A 22066-nucleotide genomic window follows, 5' to 3' on the forward strand; every position below is an offset into this window, starting at 1 on the left:
TTGTAAATAAGTTATAATTTCTTACAGCATTATGCACACATGGCAGCGTTCTTCCGACGCGTTTCGACTAACGTCTTAATCATGGTATGATATTATTTACAAGTGGTGTACCATAGGATACAACCCTTTCCTTTTTTAAAAAAAAATGAAGAAATACATTTAGTGATTTTACTACATTCCTGCTGGATTCATCGATATTTCTGGTGGGGCGCAAGCCACTGATAAGATGTGCTGAATTCATTAAGTGGCATTCACCTCTTAATGGATTTGGGGTAACCATGTACAAAACGCCCCTTAAGTCTAGCAGTAGAGCAACAGTCATAATGAATCTACACTACTACTCTAATACAACAAATTTAAATGTCCATTTGAAATCTGACTTTTCATAGGGTTGCAGAGCTATATAACATGATGACATCATGACTACAGAGCATATGACAAGTGCAGCCAACCACTGGCCTCAGAAGTGATGTCGATTTAGATGGCATGAGCAGCTGATCCAAGAGGCTGGTCACAATGGTCACATTGCTCTGTCACTGATGTCATTGCTGTAGCCTATCAACAAAGGCTGGAGCAGTGGTGGAAAGGTAGCGCTGGACCCAGGGAGGTTTAGTACTGCCCTTCTGATATTTTATAAGTCTGCAACTCTATGTAAAAATAAAATGTAAAAACAGATCAGGTGGAAAAAGCTGAAAACGTGAAATGCTACAATCAGAAAAAATATAAACTTTGAGTCATTAGATTTAGCTGTAATACAAAAAAATGAATGAGAATGCAAATTATTGAATCCAATTTATTACCACAATCTAAATCAATTCTACAAATAGCCAAAAAGATTTGAAAAAGTGTTTGAAGAAAAGGATCACTCCCCACTATCAGCAGACATCGATGTTTTATTGTTTTAAAGACCACTTTATTCATACAGCCATAAAAAACTCAATGCGTATCACATAGAATTAAAGGCACCAAAGCTTTGGGATTTTACAATTCAACCACCCATATTTTACATAGAAATTAATAAATAAATTCAGTGAATAATGTGGTGCAGAAGCAACATCTAAAACTCTGGAATAAAACCTATAGGGGAGATGCTCAATGCTTCTGGAAAACATTCATGGGAGAAACCAATCTCCAAAATCTAGAACAAAAACTTTAGACATTTGTTGTTGTTTTTTAAGAGATCTACAGAACTTTTATCAAGGGTATTTTTATATGAAAGGGCATCACTATATTGTGGATGTATAAGTAATGGGAATTAGGAGGGGAGCCATAAAATTATTTAAACATTTATTCCTCATCAGTGTGTTGCAATTTCTAAAACATGGCTTCCTTCTCTTCCTATTTTGATTTTTTCTTTATTTTTACTCTTCTGTAGTTTGACCACATGAACATAAGGCCTAAAGACAAAATGCTACTCAAGTCTACTTAAAACATATAGGATCAACTGCGATGTGCTTGACAGGAGTACAATTTGAGAAAGTGAATTCAACTTTACTTCTCATTAGTCATTTTCTCATCATAATTATAACGGCTTTTAATATATCACTTTATATTTCTTCTGACATCAATAGATAAATACTTTTATTCCCCATAAAATAACAATATTACCGTACTTGTAATATGTCCTTTAATTAAACGTATAAATAAATTAAAGGGGTTATTCAACCTAAGAAAAAAAAACTTTATATTGGACATATAAAAAATGAAAATAACAACCTGAGCAAAATTCACCTGTGATAAGCCACATGGATCCAGTGCAGGCTGCTCTGGTGGTCTGTGGCTGCACCGGTGGCCTGCAGCTGCATCGGAAGTGATGATGTTGCTGTTGCTCCCTCACGGGATTGCTTATACCTGTGATTGCAGTGGTCAGGTGATTATAACAGCACATCGTCAGAAAAACAGCCAACAAAGTGGCAGGCGCTCGATCTGTGAAGATGACAACAGGTAAGTATGGCTCACTTTGTTATTTTTTATACATCCATGCCCAGTTTTCAACATGGTTGGACAGCCTCTTTAACAACTTACCATTCCTTAAGTCAACAAGATGTATTCATATATACTTTGACACTGTCAGTGCTGATTATACAGTGTCAGACTGTACAGGGACAGACTTTATAGAAAAGGGGAATGGCAATACTCAACTGTGAATTTGTTCATACATTTTTAGAGGGAATAATAAAAGAATAAAATTCAAAGTTCTAAAAAAAATGCTCCAGAAGTGTTACTTTATTGGGGAAAAAATGAAAGCATACTCGTCAGTCTGTGGCTGCTCTCTTTATTTAGCCTCAGTCTGGTGATTCTTCTAAATAACACCTGCTAATAAAAACGTTCAAAGTGTCCCAAATAACAAAGGCTAGCTTCGAACTTCTGAGGAATTCAGCAGAGCTGGATCCAACAACCCTCTGTGGTCCTCCTCTTTGAAAAACCAAGAGATCTTGTATGTTATCATGCAATATTGCTGTTTGCACTAAGACATCCTACAGTGGTTACTGAACAGTAACATCATTTGATCAGTAGTGAGTGAAATGTATTGCTTTCACTGTGAGGTGGGCTGTAGGAGGTGGGCTGTAGATGATTGTGGGATCCCATAACCCAGTTCAGACCCAAATTTAATTTAAAATGGTGGGGATATTGAGAACCCTTCAGACTACTTTTGTTAATAAACTATGTGCAAAACAATTAGGCAAGTGAGCATTTTGACTACATCATCATATTTATACCTATTTTCCAACTCCAAGCTGTATAAACTTGAATGCTTATTGGATGAAGCATTTTAAGTGATGTGCGTTTGTGTAAGGAGGATGTGGCCTAATGAGAACAATACCCTTTATCCAGATGTGCAGAATTATTAGGCAGCTTGTTTTCCTCATGTGTAAAAGGCCAACAAAGAGATTTAACTGACTCTGACAAATGTAAAACTGTTACACGTCTTATAAAGTAATGCAGCACTCTTGAAAATGCTAAAGTATTGGAGAGTAAATTACAGAACCATCAAAAGTTTTCTTGCAAATAGTCATCAGGGTCGCAAAAACGTGTTGAGAAAAAAAAACGCACATTAACTGTCAAAGATTTGAGAAGAATCAAATGTGAAGGGTCCAGAAACTCATTATCCTCCAGTGCTGTCAAAATGGTGTTCAATCCTCATAGACAAGGTAAGGAAGGGTGAAACCCAAACTTGTGTAAACAAGACAAAGAAATTGAAACGTCAAGACGGGGTCAAGAAATAATATCTGAAGACAAATTTTTCAAATGCTTGATGGACTGATGAGGTGAAAGTGATACTTGACAGATCAGATGGATGAGCCCATGGCTCGATCAGAAATGGGCACAAACCTCCACTTAGACTCAGCCGCCAGCATGGTGGAGGTGTGGAAATACTATGGGTTGATATTATTAAAGATAAATTAGCTGAGCTTTTTTGGGTTGGAGGTAGACTCAAAATCAACTCCCAAACCTACTGCAAAAAAGTCTGTATATTTCATAAAAACCTTAATTTTTATGCAGGACAGTGCTCCATCTCATGCACTGAAGTACTTCACTACTTGGCTAGCAAGTAAAGGCCTTAAAGATGAAAAAATAATTACATGGCCATCTTCCTCACCTGATCTATACCCTATTGAGAACTTGTGGGCCCTTCTTAAATGAGATATTTATGGTAAAGAAAACAGTCCACCACTCTGTACAGTGTCTGGGAGGCTGTGGTTGGTGCTGCCCAAAGAGTTGATCATCGGCAGTTCAGACTCCATGGATGGAAGGGTTTTGACTGCTATTGAAAAGAGCGGTGACTAAATGGTCAACAATATTTTTTTAAAATGTCAGAAATGTATTTTTCTACTTTTGAGTTGTTTAGTTATTATTCTCACTTTAGCAGATTAAAAAAACAATTGAGATGTGAACATTTACGTTTTTCATGTATTTACATAATAATTCTACACACTCATAGTTATTCTCTATAAGTGTGTTATTTCGAAGAATCACCAATCTGGGGCGGCCATAGGTTTGTGAAATATACTCTTTAAATTCCATGTCAGAAGGGGTAACACCAACTTTTATATATATTGATTATAAAATGTAACAACTTTGAAAGCAAATAAAAATATATTCAATCTAAAATTGAAAGGCTTAAAATGATTTTTGTCTTTTTTTTTCAAACCTTTGGTGCCAGTTGTTACAAATAAAAAATATCAGTTTGTACTGTAACTAAAAGGAAATCTAGATAGAAATTACGGTCTGACAGTATCAGTAAGATGCTGCCTTAGCCGAAGCGTAAATGTGATTTATGATCAGTAACTGTAGATGATAAATACATATTTGTAGGTGCATAGTAGGATCTCTGGCACCAAAGTATCATATTCTTTTCAGCTACTGATGCAATATTTGTGTATGTAAGCGGATGCCAAAATACAGGCTAAGTTTATAACTGTACTTCTAATATATCAGTCAACATAGTTCACCATTGGCTGAAAGAGACATGCTAACAGGGTACTGAAGCTGCTAACGTAAGTACTAGTCCTTCCTTCCGTCTACTGTACATAAAAACACTTTGATAGAAACTTGATATAAAGAATCTCGCGATCATCATGAAATCTTCAAATCTGCAATTTCACCAGAAAACCATTGATCCGCACAATAGAACTAGGACTACTAAGACACTACAGTTCGGCAATCAATATGTAATGGTCCTATGTAATGAGATAAATACATTTTTGGAATGGCTCGCACATAAAAAGCCATCATTATAAAAAAAAAACAAGCGATTTAACAGAATCAGCCACTCCGGAACAGCACAATGATAAACCTGTGTGCATTTACCAGATTTTTTTTTAATAAATATTATCATCCAGCCTATCAAAATATCTCCTTTCCATTCAGGCTGAAAACTGGATATTAGATACTAAAAAGCATATTAGGATATATATATATTGGAATTCCTCTATATTCATAGGAGACCTTCCATCAGAAGAACATAAGATCATACAGCAAGTATATCAACAGAGATACATGCCTTTTATAACCAGAGCGAGTATATGTATGATGATCTATACAGTAGAAAGCATATCTTCAGGCTAATAGAAAATGAAGAATACATAGTAGATATTTTTACACATAAAGGATGGCTAGATGAAATAATAAGTGTGTGATCCGTGGTATGTATGTGTACATCACGTCAGCAATTTCTAAACGCAGTATGGCCTGTATTTAGAAACATGCATTATGATCATATTACATGCATATAAGAACTGATGCGTTTAACTAAATGGAACTGTACAAAAGTCCACTAAACATCCCATAATAAATGGCAACATAAAATATACATAAGGAACAATGACATGTAAAAAGTACAGAAATATGTTTCTGCTAGTCATAAACACTGAAGTACTGACGACATGGCAGTATAAGATACCTAGCACACTATCGTAGCTTCCAGAGGCACAACATGTTAAAGGAGCAAATGGTAACATCAAACGTTCCCGTTTGGGACAGTTTCATGATACATAGACATGGTGGCTCTTTTAACAAATATGCCATAAATATAATGCTATTATTTCCAGTGTCCTAATTTCCTGTGACATAGCTGCCTTCTGTTACCGCCAAATAGGCACATCCCATAATATGATCCACCATGAAAAGTGCCAAGGACATTTCTTCATTTCAAAAGTTCGACTTTTTAATCCCCTGTATACAACGAAAGTCACTATATCACGTGTAATGTGGATTGTTAGCAATAGTATGGACACTAGTGGGTTGCTCTCCTGATAGGTGCCGGCATTGAGGGAGATCTTGCTGAAGCCCATCTAGAAGGTGGACGTCGATTTGCTGGTCGTGCAGGACGCGAAAATCCCTTCTCATTTGCAGATGTTCTTGATACCTAGGTGAGAAATCAATGGTTAATGTACATCAGCGGTAAATAGTGGGCAGTGGTCAAGTGTGCGTGCTTCTGGAAGGATGCCGAGCCAAATAATGTCAGCAAACCAGATGATAGGAAAGCTACTGGGCAGGACAGCTGTCAGCCCTATAACATTTCTATACATTTTTTCTTAATATATTTTATATCTTTTCCCCCAACTTTTACGTCCTGCAGATGAGTGGGGTTCCACCACATGAGACTCCCGCTGATAGCTCAGAAAAGCAAGCTGATCAGCACGCATGAGCACAGTACAGTCAATAGGCTTAATACAGTTTATGAGCCCATTTATGAGCGTCTGAGCAGCGCCTGTCACGGCATTTTTTGAGTGTTTGATGAGGAACTCAGAATGACAATTAATTGACAAATTCAAAGATTACTAGGGGTGAGCAGAGTAGGTAGCCACCGAGATGACCATTACGAGGGGATTATGACTTAAAATAAATTGGTCTTAAACGTTTACAGTACAACAAATTTTGTGTGTGTGTTTGTGTGTGTGTGTGTGTGTGTGTGTGAGAGAGAAAGCTTCACATTGTATGTGTGGGAATCATACTATGTGTGGGGCAAATGTACTGTGAGACCATCATACTCTGTGGCGGGCTGTGAGGACCCTTATACTGTGTGTGTAGGGGTGGGAGGGTTGTATGGCCCATCATACTGTGTATGAAGCAGTGGGACCATCATACTGTGTGGAGAACTGTGGAGCCATTTTATGGAGTGGGGGACTCTTGGACAATCATACTGTGTGGGGGATCATATTGTGCATAGGGGAGCAGTGGGAGATTATGCTGGGGGGTATCATATTGTGTGGGGAGTATACTGTTTGCAGAAACCCTGGGGAACATTACACTCTGGTGGGGGTATCATACTGTGTTGGGGGCTGTGAGACATCGTATTGTGTGTGAGGACATCATACTGTGTATGGGGGCTTTGGGTTTCATCAAATTGAATTTGGAAGCTGCAGGACCATCATACTATGTAGTGGAATACAGGGGCATCAGACTGTGTGGGGGATGTCAAGCAAGTTGAAGATGACATGATATCTAAAAGGCCTAAAGTTAAAGGTGACACATTTTCTTTGTATTTTAGGCACAAAAAATATTGTCATTTTTTACATTTACACGCTAAAAGAAAAATGGGCTAATGCAAAAGTTTGGGCACCCTGCATGGTTAATTCCTAGTAGCACCGTCTTTTGAAAGTATCCTAGCTTGTAAATGCTTTTTGTAGCCAGCCAAGAGTCTTTCAATTCTTGTTTGAGGGATTTTCATCGATTCCTCCAGTTTGGTTAGATTCCTGGGTCATCTTGCATGCACTACTAGTGTATTTTGAGGTCTAGCCACAGATGTTCAATGATGTCCAGATTAGGGGACTGTGAAGGCCATTGTAAAACCTTCAGCTTTTCCCTTTTGAGGTATTCTATTGTGGATTTTGAAGTGTGATTAGAATCGTTATTCATTTGGAGAAGCCATCGTATTTTCAACTTCAGCTTTTTCACACATGGTGTTATGTGTGAATCAAGAATTTGCTAATATCTCACTGAATCCATTCTTCCCTCTACCCGGAAAATGTTCCCCATGTCATTGGCTGCAACAGAACCTCAAAGCATGATTGATCCACCCCCATGCTTAATGGTTGACAAGTTGTTCTTTTCCTGAAATTCTGTACCCTTGATCAATGTGTCCAATGGGTTCTATATTAACCTCATCGGTCCACAAGACTTGTTTCCAAAATGCATCAGGCTTGTTTAGATGTTCTTGTGCATACTTCTGATGCTGAATTTTATGGTGGGGACACAGGAGAGGTTTTCTTCTGATGACTCTTCCATGAAGGCCATATTTGTGCAGGAGTCTCCTAACAGCAGAACAATGTACCACAACTCTAGAGTCTGCAAATCTTTCTGAAGGTCTTTTGCAGTCAAGCGGGGGTTCTGATATGCCTTGCTAGCAATCCTACGAGCACCTCTCATTTAAATTTTGCTTGGTCTTCCAGGCCTTTTCCTGATCTCCACTGTTCCTGTTAACTGCCATTTCTTAATTACATTTCGTACTGAGGAAAGGGCAACTTGAAAACGCCTCCACCGTTTTTATTCTCAGAGTGCTAGGCGGCTGCTTAAAAGAACCCATGGCTGCTGTTTTGTGGCACAAGGTTAAAGAAGGCTGGGGTTTTATAAACTGGGAAATTTGCATCACCTGGCCTTTCCTAACGATGATAGCGAACAAGCCATAACCCTAACAGGCTAAGTAAGGTCTAAAACCTTGATCCATCGTATTTTTCAGATTATAAGATGCACTTTTGTTCCCCAAATTTGGGGGGAAAATGGGGGGTGCATCTTATAATACGAATCTGTGTGCTGTAGAGGGGGGGGGGGGGCAGCTCTGGAGTGGTGTCAGGCTGGAGAGGGCTGGCTGCAGGCTGCAGAGATAGCAGGAGGTCCTGTGCTCCTATTCATTAGCCTCATGTAATATTCACTGCACCTGATGTCCATCACCTCGGTGCTGAAGCCGCGCCGAGTTGCTTGACAGGGGAGCAGTGCATATTGCATGTGCCTGCACTCCCCCCATCATGAATATGCCCCCCCCCCCGTCACTCTATATGCCCCCCCTGCTGGCATACACATTGCCCCCCCCCAGTCACTACATGCCCCCCTGCAGGCACGCGCATGATAAAATAACAAACACTTAACTCACCTTCTGATGATGGCTCCGTGCTCCCAGTTCTCCCGTGGCTCTTCCTGTGTCTTCCTGTGTCTGTGCCGACATTTGATCATGTGATCGGCACAGCACAGTGATGTCATCACTATGTGCCCAGGTCAAATGATCTGATGCCTGGGAAACAGGAAGCGCAACCGAGAAGCTGGGAGCATTGAGCCATCATCAGAAGGTGAGTTAAGTGTTTGTTATTTTATCATGTGCATGCGTGCCTGCAGGGGAGCATGTAGTGACTGGGGGGACATGTGTGTGCCAGCAGGGGGGCATATAGAGAGTGGGGGGCCATGTGCGTGCCAGCAGGGGGGCATATATAGAGAGGGGGGGCATGTGCGTGCCAGAAGGGGGGCTTATAGTGAGGGGGAGCCATATCCAGGATGAGATGGGGGGGCAGTGTGCCAGCAGCACAGGGGGGCAGGGTTCCAGCACCACAGGGGGAACAGTGTGCCAGCAGCAAAGGGGGGCAGTGCGCCAGCAGCACAGGGGGGCAGGTGTGCCAGCAGCACAGGGGGAAGTGTGCCAGCAGCACAGGGAGGCATTGTGCCAGCAGCAAAAGGCGGGCAGTGTGCCAGCAGCCCATGGGGGGCAGTGTGCCAGCAGCACAAGGGGGAATTGTGCCAGTGTGCCAGCTGTACGGGGGGCCATGTGCCAGGATGGGGGTTATATAGATACCAGGATGAGAGACATATATATGATTTGTAAAATGGACACTGGCATTATAAGACAGACCCCCATTTAACATAAAATTATTTTTTTCTCTTTTTCTTCACCAAATTTGGGGGTGCGTCTTATAATCAGGTGCGTCTCATAAAGCGAAAAATACAGTAAGTTATCTGATAACAAATCTCCAGGTGCCCAAACTTTATCATCAGCCATCCTTCCTTTTTGCAATTTTTAAAATGCAAAAAATGTTTTAAAATGTAAAAAATGGCAATATATTTTATTTTCTGCCTAAAATCAGTGAAATCTGAAATTCAAGATGACGCCTGAAGACAAAAACACTTTGAAGTGCATTGAAGTATACTGTATGTGAGAGAAGTGTAGAATGTCATAAGCAATCAAGTAGGGTGGTTGTGGAGATAAAGAAATAAGAGTGCATCTTTAAAGAAGACTTGTCGTGTTCCAAAAAATTACCGTAGTTTTTCACCTTGCCAAAATCTCCATGCTCCTCTGAATCTTATGCCGGTTTCCATTGGTCCCTCCTTTTCAGGATTATGCCTTTTTTTGCTTTTTGCATCCAGTACACTAATTTCTGGCCTTTGGTATAAGAGGGCATGCCAGAAGAGTTTTCTCTGGGGGCAGGTAGTCTTTCCCTCTCTATGACACTTCCCAATCATTGCTCAGTAACATAAGAAACTGATCGAACAGGGTGATCTTGTGAGATCTCCTGTTCCTGCCTGCAAGTAGCATTGAGAACAATGAAATCTTGCGAGATTACTCTGTTCAAACAATTTCAGATGCTGCTGAGTGGTGACTGGGCACCGTCATAGAAAGGACTACACGCTCCCTCCGGAGGAAAACTTTTCTGACATGCCCTCTTGGATCACAAGCCAGGAATTCGTATACAGGGCACCAAAAGGAAAACCGGGCATATCTCTGCAGCAGTGGAACAAAATGAAAAAAGCAAAAACAAGAAAAGATTCATGGAAACACTGGGATTTTCACAAGTTAATAAAACTAATTTTTTAGGGATACGTAACAGGTTGTCATTGAGTAAAGAACAGATCTTGTATCAATTTGTATGTTATCAGATACCTGATAGATAGCCAGTTAAAATAGCATAATAAATTGTAGCAATGAAACTGTATTCTCACCTCGGGCAGCTTTGGGTTTGAGGAGTCTTGATGTGGATACCAGTGAAGGTCATTCTGTAGAACCTTTGCAGTTTGTTCAAGATGAAACATCTCCAAACATTGAGTCAGTGTGTCAGCGCTGTTATCGGCCAGCAAGAAGTCTGACTGTGTCCATGTGCTAATTGATGGCTTAGAATGACAAACAGGAGCAGCCCCTTTGGTCTCATAGCTTTTTAGAAGCTTTTCCACAACCCCATAGTTGGATCTAGAGTCTGCTGACCGTGGCCGTCCTGACAAATTGATACCTTTCCAGTTGTGTTTTTGTAGCGTGTTCTTGTAGCTACTCCTAGTAAGAGGACCATTTGCCTGCTGACATTGTTGAGCTGTAGGTTTCTCCACTTTGCCACCATTATAGGATGTGCTAATTGTACAAGGTGGTTCCCTTATCTCGGTTACAGTAAGTGGCTTGGTAATAGTTTTTCCAGTAGTTAAATGCTGGGACACCGGGGGGCTCAAATATTCTTCATCAATATCCACTGCCATATCCATTGACATGTCATCATGGCTAACTGCATTTCCTTTTCCAGCTTTAAATACTACTCGGTTAAACTCATCAATCTTTGCAGCTAATTTTCCATTCTTTATCGTATTCCCATAGCTATAAGGAGAGCCTATGGCAGAATGTCCTAACATGATCACTTCAGGATATAAACTATCAGAGTTGAAAAAGTGATTCTGTGACACCGAAAGATTTTGTTTGTTCATTTCTGGAGTAAAGTGATTAATATCTGTAAAACTATTAAACAAAGACTCAGCAAAATCTCCATCTTCAAGCCGTCCGATACCACATAACCATTCCAGGTGGCAAAGCTCTCCATCGTTATTGTTTGATTCAATGTCGGTAGAGACTTTTTTGCTTGCGATTGGAACCAGATTTTCATTTATCAACGGAATTTTATCATGAAACAGAGAGTTGGACAAAGGCCATGAAAAATTTAAGGAAGGGAAAGCGGCGTCTTGAGTCTCCAAGGACCAACTATCTTTTTCTTGCTGTTGTGGGCCAGCAGTGAAAGTTGAGATGTTTTTGCTGCTGATGACAGAGTCCTTTAGCTTGCTTGTAGACACTTTGGGACATGGTGAACGATTTCTGGGTGTTTTCACATGAAGATTTTTCTTGGATTCTCCAACTCCTGAATCTGACACAGCTCTGTACAAAACAAATTTATAGAATTAACATCACAATTTTTAACGTGTGACCCAATCCAAAGAACACCCTACCATAATAATTATAATTTAGTATGAAAAGCTGACAAAGTGTTCAACAAGTAAATGAAGATCAGCCATAAATCAAGCATTTCCATGTGATCAATGTAAAGGCGTCACGTCTGGAAAATGTATGGCATGTCGACAGGACATTTCATAAAAGTCCAGTAGAAACAGGTCCCCAGCTGCGTTATGTCTCTTTTTCTAGAGTAGGTTTCCTGTCATGTGCAGCTAGGAATGGATAAGTGGCTGTCTAAATGTTGATCTTTACAATATTTTTTCATGGAAAGTGCAAAAATTTCGGAGAGAACCCCACGTGCAGCCAATCCTCCATCCAATCCTCCATTCCCAAATGCAAGCAACAAGCCTCCTTACTTCAGATAAATGACTAGATGAGGTCCCTGCTGTGGGAACCATATCTATAAGCTCCAGCAGTTACTCTAATTCCATCCACCCAAACTGTTCTTTTGACCATCGGCATAAAACATATGCAAACAATTATAATTACATAATGTCATAAATATCTGCCAGACAGAAATTTAAGTAGTTCATTATTTTTTTCTAGATTTAAAGGAAATCTGTCAGCAGGTTTTTGCTGTGTAATCTGAAGGCAGCATGATGTAGGCGTTAAAACACAGATTTCAGCAATTCCTCTGTTGTCAAGCTCCGTGCTTTTGTTTAGTTGCAATGATTGTTTTAGCACCAGATTTTCATTGCTGTGACGCAAGCGCGGGCCTGGTAGTCTGACTCCGCCCCTCCTGTGATAAGTAACTCACTGTCTATAGACCCAGTAAACTAAGTGATATAGCGTTGGATTCTGGCTCTCTTTGCTTACATCAGGCTGCTTCAGGTGAGGTAGCAAAAACCTGGTGACAGATTCCCTTTAAGTGGTGCCAGGTGTATATGTTAGCCAATGATGCCATTGCTCTATAAAGTCGAGTCTCTGGGTTAAAAGTGGTCCTTAAGCTGTTTATGCCACCATAGAAAATAATGTATTTATTACCTTTTATACTATATAATCAAATGGCAAAAACAATGCTTAAGGGGAAATCTACATTTCCTTTCCAGGTGGATGATAGCAGATATCAGCACCAACTTCTTTAGACTTGTATATCTCCATTTCCCTTAAATGAAATATTGTACCTATACACAACAAAGTCAGTTGTTACTGAGACTTCTAATGATTTCTAATGAGCAACTGCCTCAAGCCAATACATATCATTTTACAACAAACCTATTCTGTCTCCCCACTCATGGGAATGTATTACTTGTCAGTAAAAAGTTGTCTGCTGGAAAACTGACCATAAGCTCAAACAAAACCAAAAAACAAAAACAAGACCCCAATACTGTGCATTCTAGTCTCTTCTATGGTGGTGAAGAAGGTAAGTAGTAATGTTTCTACTTGTGTCAAAAAGACATTAATCTTGTCAGGATAAAATTATATTGTTTTATATAAAGACATATTTCTTAATTCAACTGAATCTATTCCAATATTTGATGCTTCAAGTAAAGCTCAGGGATAAAAAAAAGTCTTGGAAACATTACTAAAGCCTCGTGGGAAATGTGATTACTGATATGAGGCCAAAAACATAATTCTTGAGAGCATTTCTTCAGCATTTTGGAGATAAACCATTGATCCACCTAGTGTGACATCACATGTGCGTCACGCCACACCAACGACATCTCACCAGGCTGTGTATGCTGTCAAGTAAGAGGTCCTCAGCGGCCACTGATGTGGCCAATGTACCAAGTCCTGCGAATCGAATCGGACAAACTCCAGAACCTAAAAGCATTTAAAATACACTTCAACATTTCAGCACACCAGTCCTTGGTAAAAGGGTCTTCATGAAGTTTTCTACCATAGAAATTTATTTAATTTGAAATTCATTTTTGCTATAGGTTACAGTTTGCTGACACATGACAACATCCTACTCTTTTAGATGTGCAGGGGTGGTCCCATCTGGACTAGCTCATTCCATATGATCCATTAGGCTTGCACAAACATATGTTCCATTAAAGCTTCGAAAGGGACTGTCAACTATAAAATGGATCCCAGTGCCTATACTAGGCATAGCTTTTTTAAAAGCACTCCATTTTTGACTAACCTTCTCTTGCGCTATCTTTTAGACAGGAAGTAATCTGGTATTCACAAACTCATAAAAAAATGTTAGATGATGTAGCAGATTGGGGTACTTGACTCTTTTTTCTCTTTTATTATAATTTTAGGAAGGATCCCTGTCTACTTCACCCTCACATTGGTAAGAGTAAAAAAATAGTACCTGGCATTTGCCCTGGGTTGCCTGATACTGATGCCAGTCATGGTTTAAAGGTTCTAAAAATTATAGAAAAAGTGCCACTAAATGTTTAACCCCTTTCTGACATTAGACGTACTATCCCGTCAAAGTGACCTGGGCCCGTATGACCATCGACGGGATAGTGCGTCATATGCAATCAGCCGCGCTCACGGGAGGAGAGCGGCCGATCGCGGCCGGGTGTCAGCTGATTATCACAGCTGACATCCGGCACTATGTGCCAGGAGCACTCCCAGCACATTAACCCCCGGAACACTGTGATCAAACATGATCGCAGCGTTCCGTAAGCCACGTGGCATACGGACGCATCGTGCAGGGAGGGGACTCCCGGCGTGCTTCCCGGAGACCCTCAGAACAATGCGATGTGATCGCGTTGTTCCAAGGGCCTCCTCCGTTCTCGTCCATGCAGGCCCGGATCCAAGATGGCCACGGGGGTCCTTCCTGGAACTGCAGGGAGGTGGCTTGCGAACGCCTGCTGAGAGCAGGTGTCGGCAAGCCTCCTGCACTGCCTGTCAGATCGCTGATCTGACACAGTGCTCTGCAAAGTGTCAGATCAGCGATATATAGTGAGGTCTCACCCTGGGACAATGTAAAAAAGTTTAAAAAAAATTACACTATGCAAAAATATTTTTTTAAAAATTTCTAAATAAAGAAAGAAAAAATAAATATTGTTCCAATAAATACATTTCTTTATGTAAATAAAAAAAATACGATAAAAGTACACATATTTAGTATCGTCGCGTCCGTAACGACCCGACCTATAAAACTGTCCCACTAGTTAACCCCTTCAGTGAACACCGTAAAAAAAAAAAAAACGAGGCAAAAAACAATGCTTTATCATCATACCGCCGAAGAAAAAGTGGAATAACACACGATCAAAAAGACTGATATAAATAAACATGGTACCGCTGAAAACGTCATCTTGACCTGCAAAAAAACGAGCCGCGATACAGCATCAAAAGATATAAATGAGGTATCGCTGTAATCGTACTAACCCGAAGAATAAAACTGCTTTATCAATTTTACCAAAAGCGAAACGTTATAAACGCCCCCCCACCCCAAAAAGAAATTCATGAATTACTGGGTTTTGTTCATTCTGCCCAACAAAAATCAGAATAAAAAGCGATCAAAAAATGTCATGTGCCCGAAAACGGTACCAATAAAAATGTCAACTCGTCCCGCAAAAAAACAAGACCTCACATGACTCTGTGGATCAAAATACGGAAAAATTTTCAAAATGTGGTAACGCAAAAACTATTTTTTGCAATAAAAAGCGTCTTTTAGTGTGTGACAGCTGCCAAACATAAAACCCCACTAAAAATAGTAAATCAAAACCCCCTTTATCACTGCCTTAGTTAGGGAAAAATAATAAAATTAAAAAAATGTATATACCGTTTTTCCATTTTCTTATTAGGGTTAGGCTTGGGGCTAAAGTTAGGGTTGGGGCTAAAGTTTGGGTTAGGGATGGTGATAAAGTTAGGGTTGGGGATAAAGTTAGGGTTGGGGATAAAGTTAGGGTTAGGGTTGGGGCTAGAGTTGGGGTTAGGGTTTGGATTACGCTTACGGTTGGGTTTGGGGTGTGTCAGGGTTAGGGGTGTGGTTAGAGTTATGGTTAGGGTTGTGATTAGGGTTAAGGGTGTGTTGGGGCTAGCGGTGTGGTTAGGGTTGGGATTAGGGTTATGGGTGCCTTGGGGTTAGGGTTGGAGTTAGAATTGGGGGGATTACACTGTTTAGGTACATCAGGGGCTCTGCAAATGCAACGTGACGCCCACAGACCATTCCATCAAAGTCTGTATTCCAAAATGCCACTTCTTCCCTTCCGAGCCCCGACGTGTGCCCAAACAGTAGTTTTCTCCCACATATGGGGTATCAGCGTACTTAGGACAAATTGGACAACAACTTTTGGGGTCCAATTTCTCTTGTTACCCTTGGGAAAATACAAAACTGAGGGCTAAAAAATAATTTTTGTGGAAAAGAAAAAGATTTTTTATTTTCACAGCTCTGCGTTATAAACGTTAGTGAAACACTTGGGGGTTTAAAGTTCTCACAACACATTTAGATAAGTTCCTTTGGGGGTCTAATTTCCAATACGGGGTAACTTGTGGGGGGTTTCTACTGTTTAGGTAAATCAGGGGCTCTGTAAGTGCAACGTGACGCCCACAGACCATTCCATCAAAGTCTGCATTCCAAAACGGCGTTCCTTCCCTTCCGAGCTCTGCCATGCACCCAAAAGGTGGTTCCCCCCCACATATGGGGTATCAGTGTACTCAGGACAAATTGCACAACAACTTTTGGGGTCCAATTTCTCCTGATACCCTTGGGAAAATAAAAAATTGGGGGCGAAAATATCATTTTTGTGGAAAAAATATCATTTTTAATTTTCACGGCTCTATATTGTAAAGTTTAGTGACACAATTGGGGTTCAAAGTGCACACCACACCTCTAGATAAGTTCCTAGGTGGTCTAGTTTCCCGAATGGGGTCACTTGTGGGGGCTTCCACTGTTTAGGCACATCAGGGGCTCTCCAAACGCAACATGGTGTCTGATCTCAATTCCAGCCAATTCTGCGTTGAAAAAGTCAAACGGTGCTCCTTCCCTTCGGAGCTTTTCCATGCACCCAAACAGTGGTTTACCCCCACATATCAGGTATCGGCGTACTCAGGACAAATTGCACAACAGGTTTTGGGATCTACTTTCTCCTGTTACCCTTGGGAAAATAAAAAATTGGGGACGAAAAGATAATTTTGTGAAAAAAATATGATTTTTTATTTTTACGGCTCTACATTACACTTGGGGGTTCAAAGTGCTCATCACACATCTAGATAAGTTCCTTAGGGGGTCTACTTTCCAAAAGGTTGTCACTCGTGGAGAATTTCCACTGTTTAGGCACATCAGGGGCTCTCCAAACGCGACATGGCATCCTATCTGAATTCCAGCCAATTTTGCATTGAAAAGTCAAATGGCGCTCCTTCCCTTCCGAGCTCTGCCATGCAACCAAACAGTGGTTTACCTCCACATATGGGGTATCGGAGTACTCAGGACAAATTGTACAACAACTTCTGGGGTCCAATATCTCCTATTACCCTTGGTAAAATAAAACAAATTGGATCTGAATTAAATTTTTTGTGAAAAAAAGTTAAATGATCATTTTTTTTAACAACATTCCAAGAATACCTGTGAAGCACCTGAAGGGTTAATAAACTCCTTAAATGTGGTTTTGAGCACCTTGAGGGGTGCAGTTTTTAAAATGGTGTATCTTTTTGGGATTTTCTATCATATATACCCTTCAAATTGACTTCAAATGTGATGTGGTCCCTAAAAAAAAATGGTGTTGTAAAAATGAGAAATCGCTGGTCAACTTTTAACCCTTATAACTCCCTAACCCCCAAAACATTTTGGTACCAAAATTGTGCTGATGTAAAGTAGACATGTGGGAAATGTTACTTATTATGTATTTTGGGTAACACATCTCTATGATTTAAGGGCATGAAAATTCAAAGTTGGAAAATTGAGAAATTTTCAAAATTTTCGTCAAATTTCCGTTTTCTTCACAAACACAAGTAATATCAAAGAAATGTTACCACTATAATGAAGTACAATATGTCACCAGAAAACAATGTCAGAATCACTGGGATCCGTTGAAGTGTTCCAGAGTTATAACTTCATAAAGAGACAGTGGTCAGAATTGTAAAAATTGGCCCGGTGATTAGCGTGCAAACCACCCTTGGGGGTAAAGAGGTTTACATAATAAAACACCACAAGCCTCTTCAATAAGCTGACAATTCAGTACAAATGCCACTGTGGTCCCCTCCAGTGTTTGTTGCCCTACTGCAAGCATGTGACTGCTTCAACCAATCAGTGGCTTTAGAAGTCCTGTACTAGTCACATCACCTCTCAGTGTTGAGCCATGATGCCAATGTGTACAGCATGTCACTGTGAACGGTTAGTGACTGGCTCATCGTCAAGTAGTATACCAACTGGCATCACGGCTCGGCCTCTCACTGGCAGGGAATGCTGAATCACCTATACTGGATTGTCAGGAAATTGTAGAGGTCAGCAGAGTTTCTTTTATTTCTGTTCTTCACATTATTTTTTTTCAGATACTGGAAAACTCCTTTAAGTAGTGGAATGTGCACGGCATTTTAAAAAGGTCATATTTTTAAATTATTAAATAAAGCTGTCACTTTCTAATCTTATACTGTATATCAGTGGAAGAAAATAGCTGAACCAGTCACAGGCGTGAGCACTGCAATTATAAAGAACCACCATGACTGAGAATTTTTCATACATACTTTTTGCAGATGGTTCTTGTCCGGATTTCTTCCTGGTATTTACACAGTTCTTCGCTTACCCTGGCAATCTCTTTCAATGCCTGCAGATAAAATAAATCATTTGGATTGCAGTTAATGGCTGCTGGAATTTGCAACTACAGTTGTGCGCTAAAGTTTACATATCCCGGCAGAATTTTTGCTTTGATGGCATTTTTTCAGAGAATATGAATGAACACCAAAACTTTTTCTCCACTCATGGTTAGTGGTTGGGTGAAGCCATTTATTGTCAAACAAGTGTGATTTCACTTTTTAAATCATAATGACAACCCAAAACATCCAACTGACCCTGCTCAAAAGTTCACATACCTCATTTCTTAATACCATGTATTACCCCCTCTAACATCAATGACAGCTTGACGTCTTTTGTGGCAGTTGTGGATGAAGTTCTTTATTTTCTCAGATGGTAAAGCTGCCCACTCTTCTTGACAAAAAGCCTCCAGTTTCTGTAAATTCCTGGGCTGTCTAGCATGAACTGTGCGCTTGAGATCTCCCCAGAGTGGCTCAATGATATTGAGGTCAGGAGACTGAGATGGCCACTCCAGAAACGTCACTTTGTTCTTCTGTAGCCAATGACAGGTCGACTTCACCTTGTGTTTTGGATCGTTGTCATGTTGGAACGTCCAAGTACCTCCCATGCGCAGCTTCCGAGCTGATGAATGCAAATTTGCCTCCGGTATTTACTGATAACATGCTGCATTCATCTTTCCTTCAACTTTGACCAAGTTTCCTGTGCCTTTGTAGATAACACATCCTCAAAACATCAGCAATCCACCTCCGTGCTTTACAGTAGGAATGGTGTTCCTTTCATCATAGACCTTGTTGACCTCTTTCCAAATGTATCGTTTATGGTTGTGGCAAAAAAGGTCAATTTTGGTCTCATCACTACAAATTACCTTGTTCCAGAAGTTTTGAGGCTTGTGTCTGTACTGTTTTGTGTATTGTATGTGAGATACTTTGTGGCATTTGCGCAGTAATAGCTTTCTTCTAGCGACTCGACCATGCAGCCCATTTTTCTTCAAATGCCTCCTTATTGTACGTCTTGAAACAGCCACATCGCTAGTTTTCAAAGAGTCCTGTATTCCTTGGATATCCATTTGTATCCCTTTCCTGTTTTATACAGTCCAACTACCTTTTCCAATAGATCCGTTGACAATTCTTTTGATTTTTCCCGTGACTCACAATTCAGAAATTAAGTAAATAAGGCAGCACACTGCAGCGCTAGAACATACAAACTTGAAATACGAAATTTGAACTGCATTACTGCACTAGAAATATGAAAAATGAGAGCGTTTAGCGCATAAAAATGGCCACTTTTATGTGTACCTGGTAGCCCCTTTACGGCATCTCTCTTATACCAGGTCCTACGCTTGCCTTACCTCGCTGAGAATAAACGTCTCCATCTGAATGGGTACATGTGAAACCTCTTCCTAGACAATTCAGAAATATCAGTGGCTGGATGAAAGATGCAAGAGTCTGTCTGGATCCCAGAAACTCACTTAGCTTTTATGCACACACAGTGATTGCAAGCAAACAGGTCACAGGTAAGGATGTTGCCTTTATTAGCCAGTCAACCCATTTGGGTCAACTTCTGTGTATGTTTTCAGGCCAAAATCACCAGGGTATGAGAACTTTTGATCATGGTCATTTGGATGTTTTGGGTTGTCATTATGATTTAAAAAGAGAAAACACAGTAGTTTGATAATAAATGTCTTCACCCAACCACTAACCATGAGTGGAGAAAAACTTTTGGTGTTATCATTCATATTCTCTGAAAAAAGGCCAAGAAAGCAAAAATTCTGTAAGCTTTTGAGCACAACGGTATATCCAATCTGATCAAGTCTATTTCCGCACACTTACATCATTTAGGGTGTCGTTTTCTGTTTTGGACATTCTTTGGGAAATGCTCTTTTCAGGTTCAACACTGCAGACATGATGATTTTGACTGGGTATCTTGAGATCGGCCTTCTCTATCTTGCTATGGGGATAGTCATTAAGCCACATTCTGTCACTTCTGTCAGATTTCATGCTGAACATATCATTCTGTCTTTCTACAATTGTTTTAGTACGTTCAGCTGGTGAAAACGGCATAGAGAACGGCAGCATTTTTTCGTCAAGTCTTTCTTCGGTGCCATTCGAGTTCTTCTCCCTTCTTAATTTGACTTCCTGATACAGCTGGAAAAAAAAAGCAAATTGCAAAAAGTTTACACTAGAATTTAATATAAGACCATGAAAGAGTATGAAAGGATAACTAAACTATCAGGATATTTTTTTGTATTTGTCAGGTACTTTAATATGCAGATCAGTGGGGTCCAGGTCCTGAGTTCCTCACAGATCACTCAATAGATAGAGAACACACAGACTGGGGTATGGAGCCTATGCTCTCTACTGACTCTGTACTCTGAAAGATCCGTGCTTTCATAATTACTGAGCTGAGCACTGTCCAGGGGGTCCATTGAGCGATCAGTGTAGATCTTTGGACCTGGATTCCCACCAATCTGCAGACAAATCTAAAAATCATCCTGAAAATTTAGTTACTCTTGAAACAACCGATCATTATCTAAGTTCTCAAAAACTGTCCTATCACATTGTTATAATTTTAATAAATGTGAATTAGTAAAAGAAAATGCTGCAACTAACTATTACTAACAGAATCTTATCAAAGTTGTGTAATCTGTTGACAATATTCCATTGTGACACTATCTGATCAGTAGTTTACGTGACGGTCTACGTCTTTCCATCTTTATCAGAAGTCAGAGCAGGCACCCGTCGAACTTTCCCAGCAATAAAGCCACCATCTACTGCTACTTAATCTTACAGTAACTGCAATTCTCCCTTAGATAGGTAAAAGACAGATGATAGATAGATAGATAGATAATAGACAGATGATAGATAGATAGATAGATGATAGATGGATAGATAGATAATAGACAGATGATAGATAGATAGATAGATAGATAGATAGATAGATAGATAGATAGATAGATAATAGACAGATGATAGATAATAGATAGATAGATAATAGACAGATGGTATGTAGATAGATATATCGATAGATAATAGCAAATGATAGATAGATAGATAGATAGATAATAGACAGATGATCAAATATCTATCTATCTATCGAACAAATCTTGCTACTTTATTAACCCTGTGGTGTTTCAGTCTAAGGTCACAGGGTCTTGAGCACTGGTTTTGTTTTTCCATTGTGGACAATACTGACCTCTTCTATTTTTCTCTGCATCATTTTCCACTGGCATTCCCACTCTTTTCTTTCACTGTCAAACCTTTCTAACATCTCCATCTTTTCCACTTTCCAGTTGAGTTCATTATTCTCTAGCGGGGTCCGAAGCTCCATAACTGTAGCAGTCTTATCTTCTAGAAACTGTTCTTGTTCTGATTTCTCTGTCTTTGTGTCTTCCGGACTGTTACAAGTTCCCTGAGTGGCACATTGCTTGGCAGAGCGATCTTCTAGCTATTAAAATGTTGAGCAAGAGAAGTTGTTCAGAACACATATAGTAAAGTAATGTGTCTTTATATTAGAATAATATCTAGCACTCTAGAGTTGGGGCATATACTGTAATAGTTTATCACTTCAGGATAGCAAAATTGGAATTCTTTCCCACTATATCACTGGAAGCAATCTAGAAAGTGCAGCATCCCTCACAGACTCAACAGCTCTCCTATCCATAAAATGGCTGCTGGTGGAGGAGCATGTGACCAGACCTGTCCATCAGTCTCCTCCAATGGAAAACCTCA

At 40.1% G+C, this 22066-nt stretch overlaps 1 protein-coding gene across 1 annotated transcript in view; it reads right to left on the reverse strand.

The window, feature by feature from the left end:
- Positions 1–779: 779 nt before the first annotated feature.
- The window catches only part of MTCL3 (MTCL family member 3), a 181044-nt gene continuing 159757 nt past the window's right edge, over positions 780–22066 (reverse strand). Inside the window, exons 3-7 of the mRNA XM_069726072.1 lie at positions 21531–21782; positions 20168–20482; positions 18272–18351; positions 10426–11611; positions 780–5869 (exon numbers count right to left, since the gene is read on the reverse strand). Of these exons, the coding sequence (XP_069582173.1) occupies positions 5738–5869; positions 10426–11611; positions 18272–18351; positions 20168–20482; positions 21531–21782 (1965 nt within the window). The 3' untranslated portion in view covers positions 780–5737. The remainder of the gene's footprint in view (positions 5870–10425; positions 11612–18271; positions 18352–20167; positions 20483–21530; positions 21783–22066) is intronic.

This window comes from Ranitomeya imitator, chromosome 5 (genome assembly GCF_032444005.1).
Source record: "Ranitomeya imitator isolate aRanImi1 chromosome 5, aRanImi1.pri, whole genome shotgun sequence".
Taxonomy (NCBI): domain Eukaryota; kingdom Metazoa; phylum Chordata; class Amphibia; order Anura; family Dendrobatidae; genus Ranitomeya; species Ranitomeya imitator.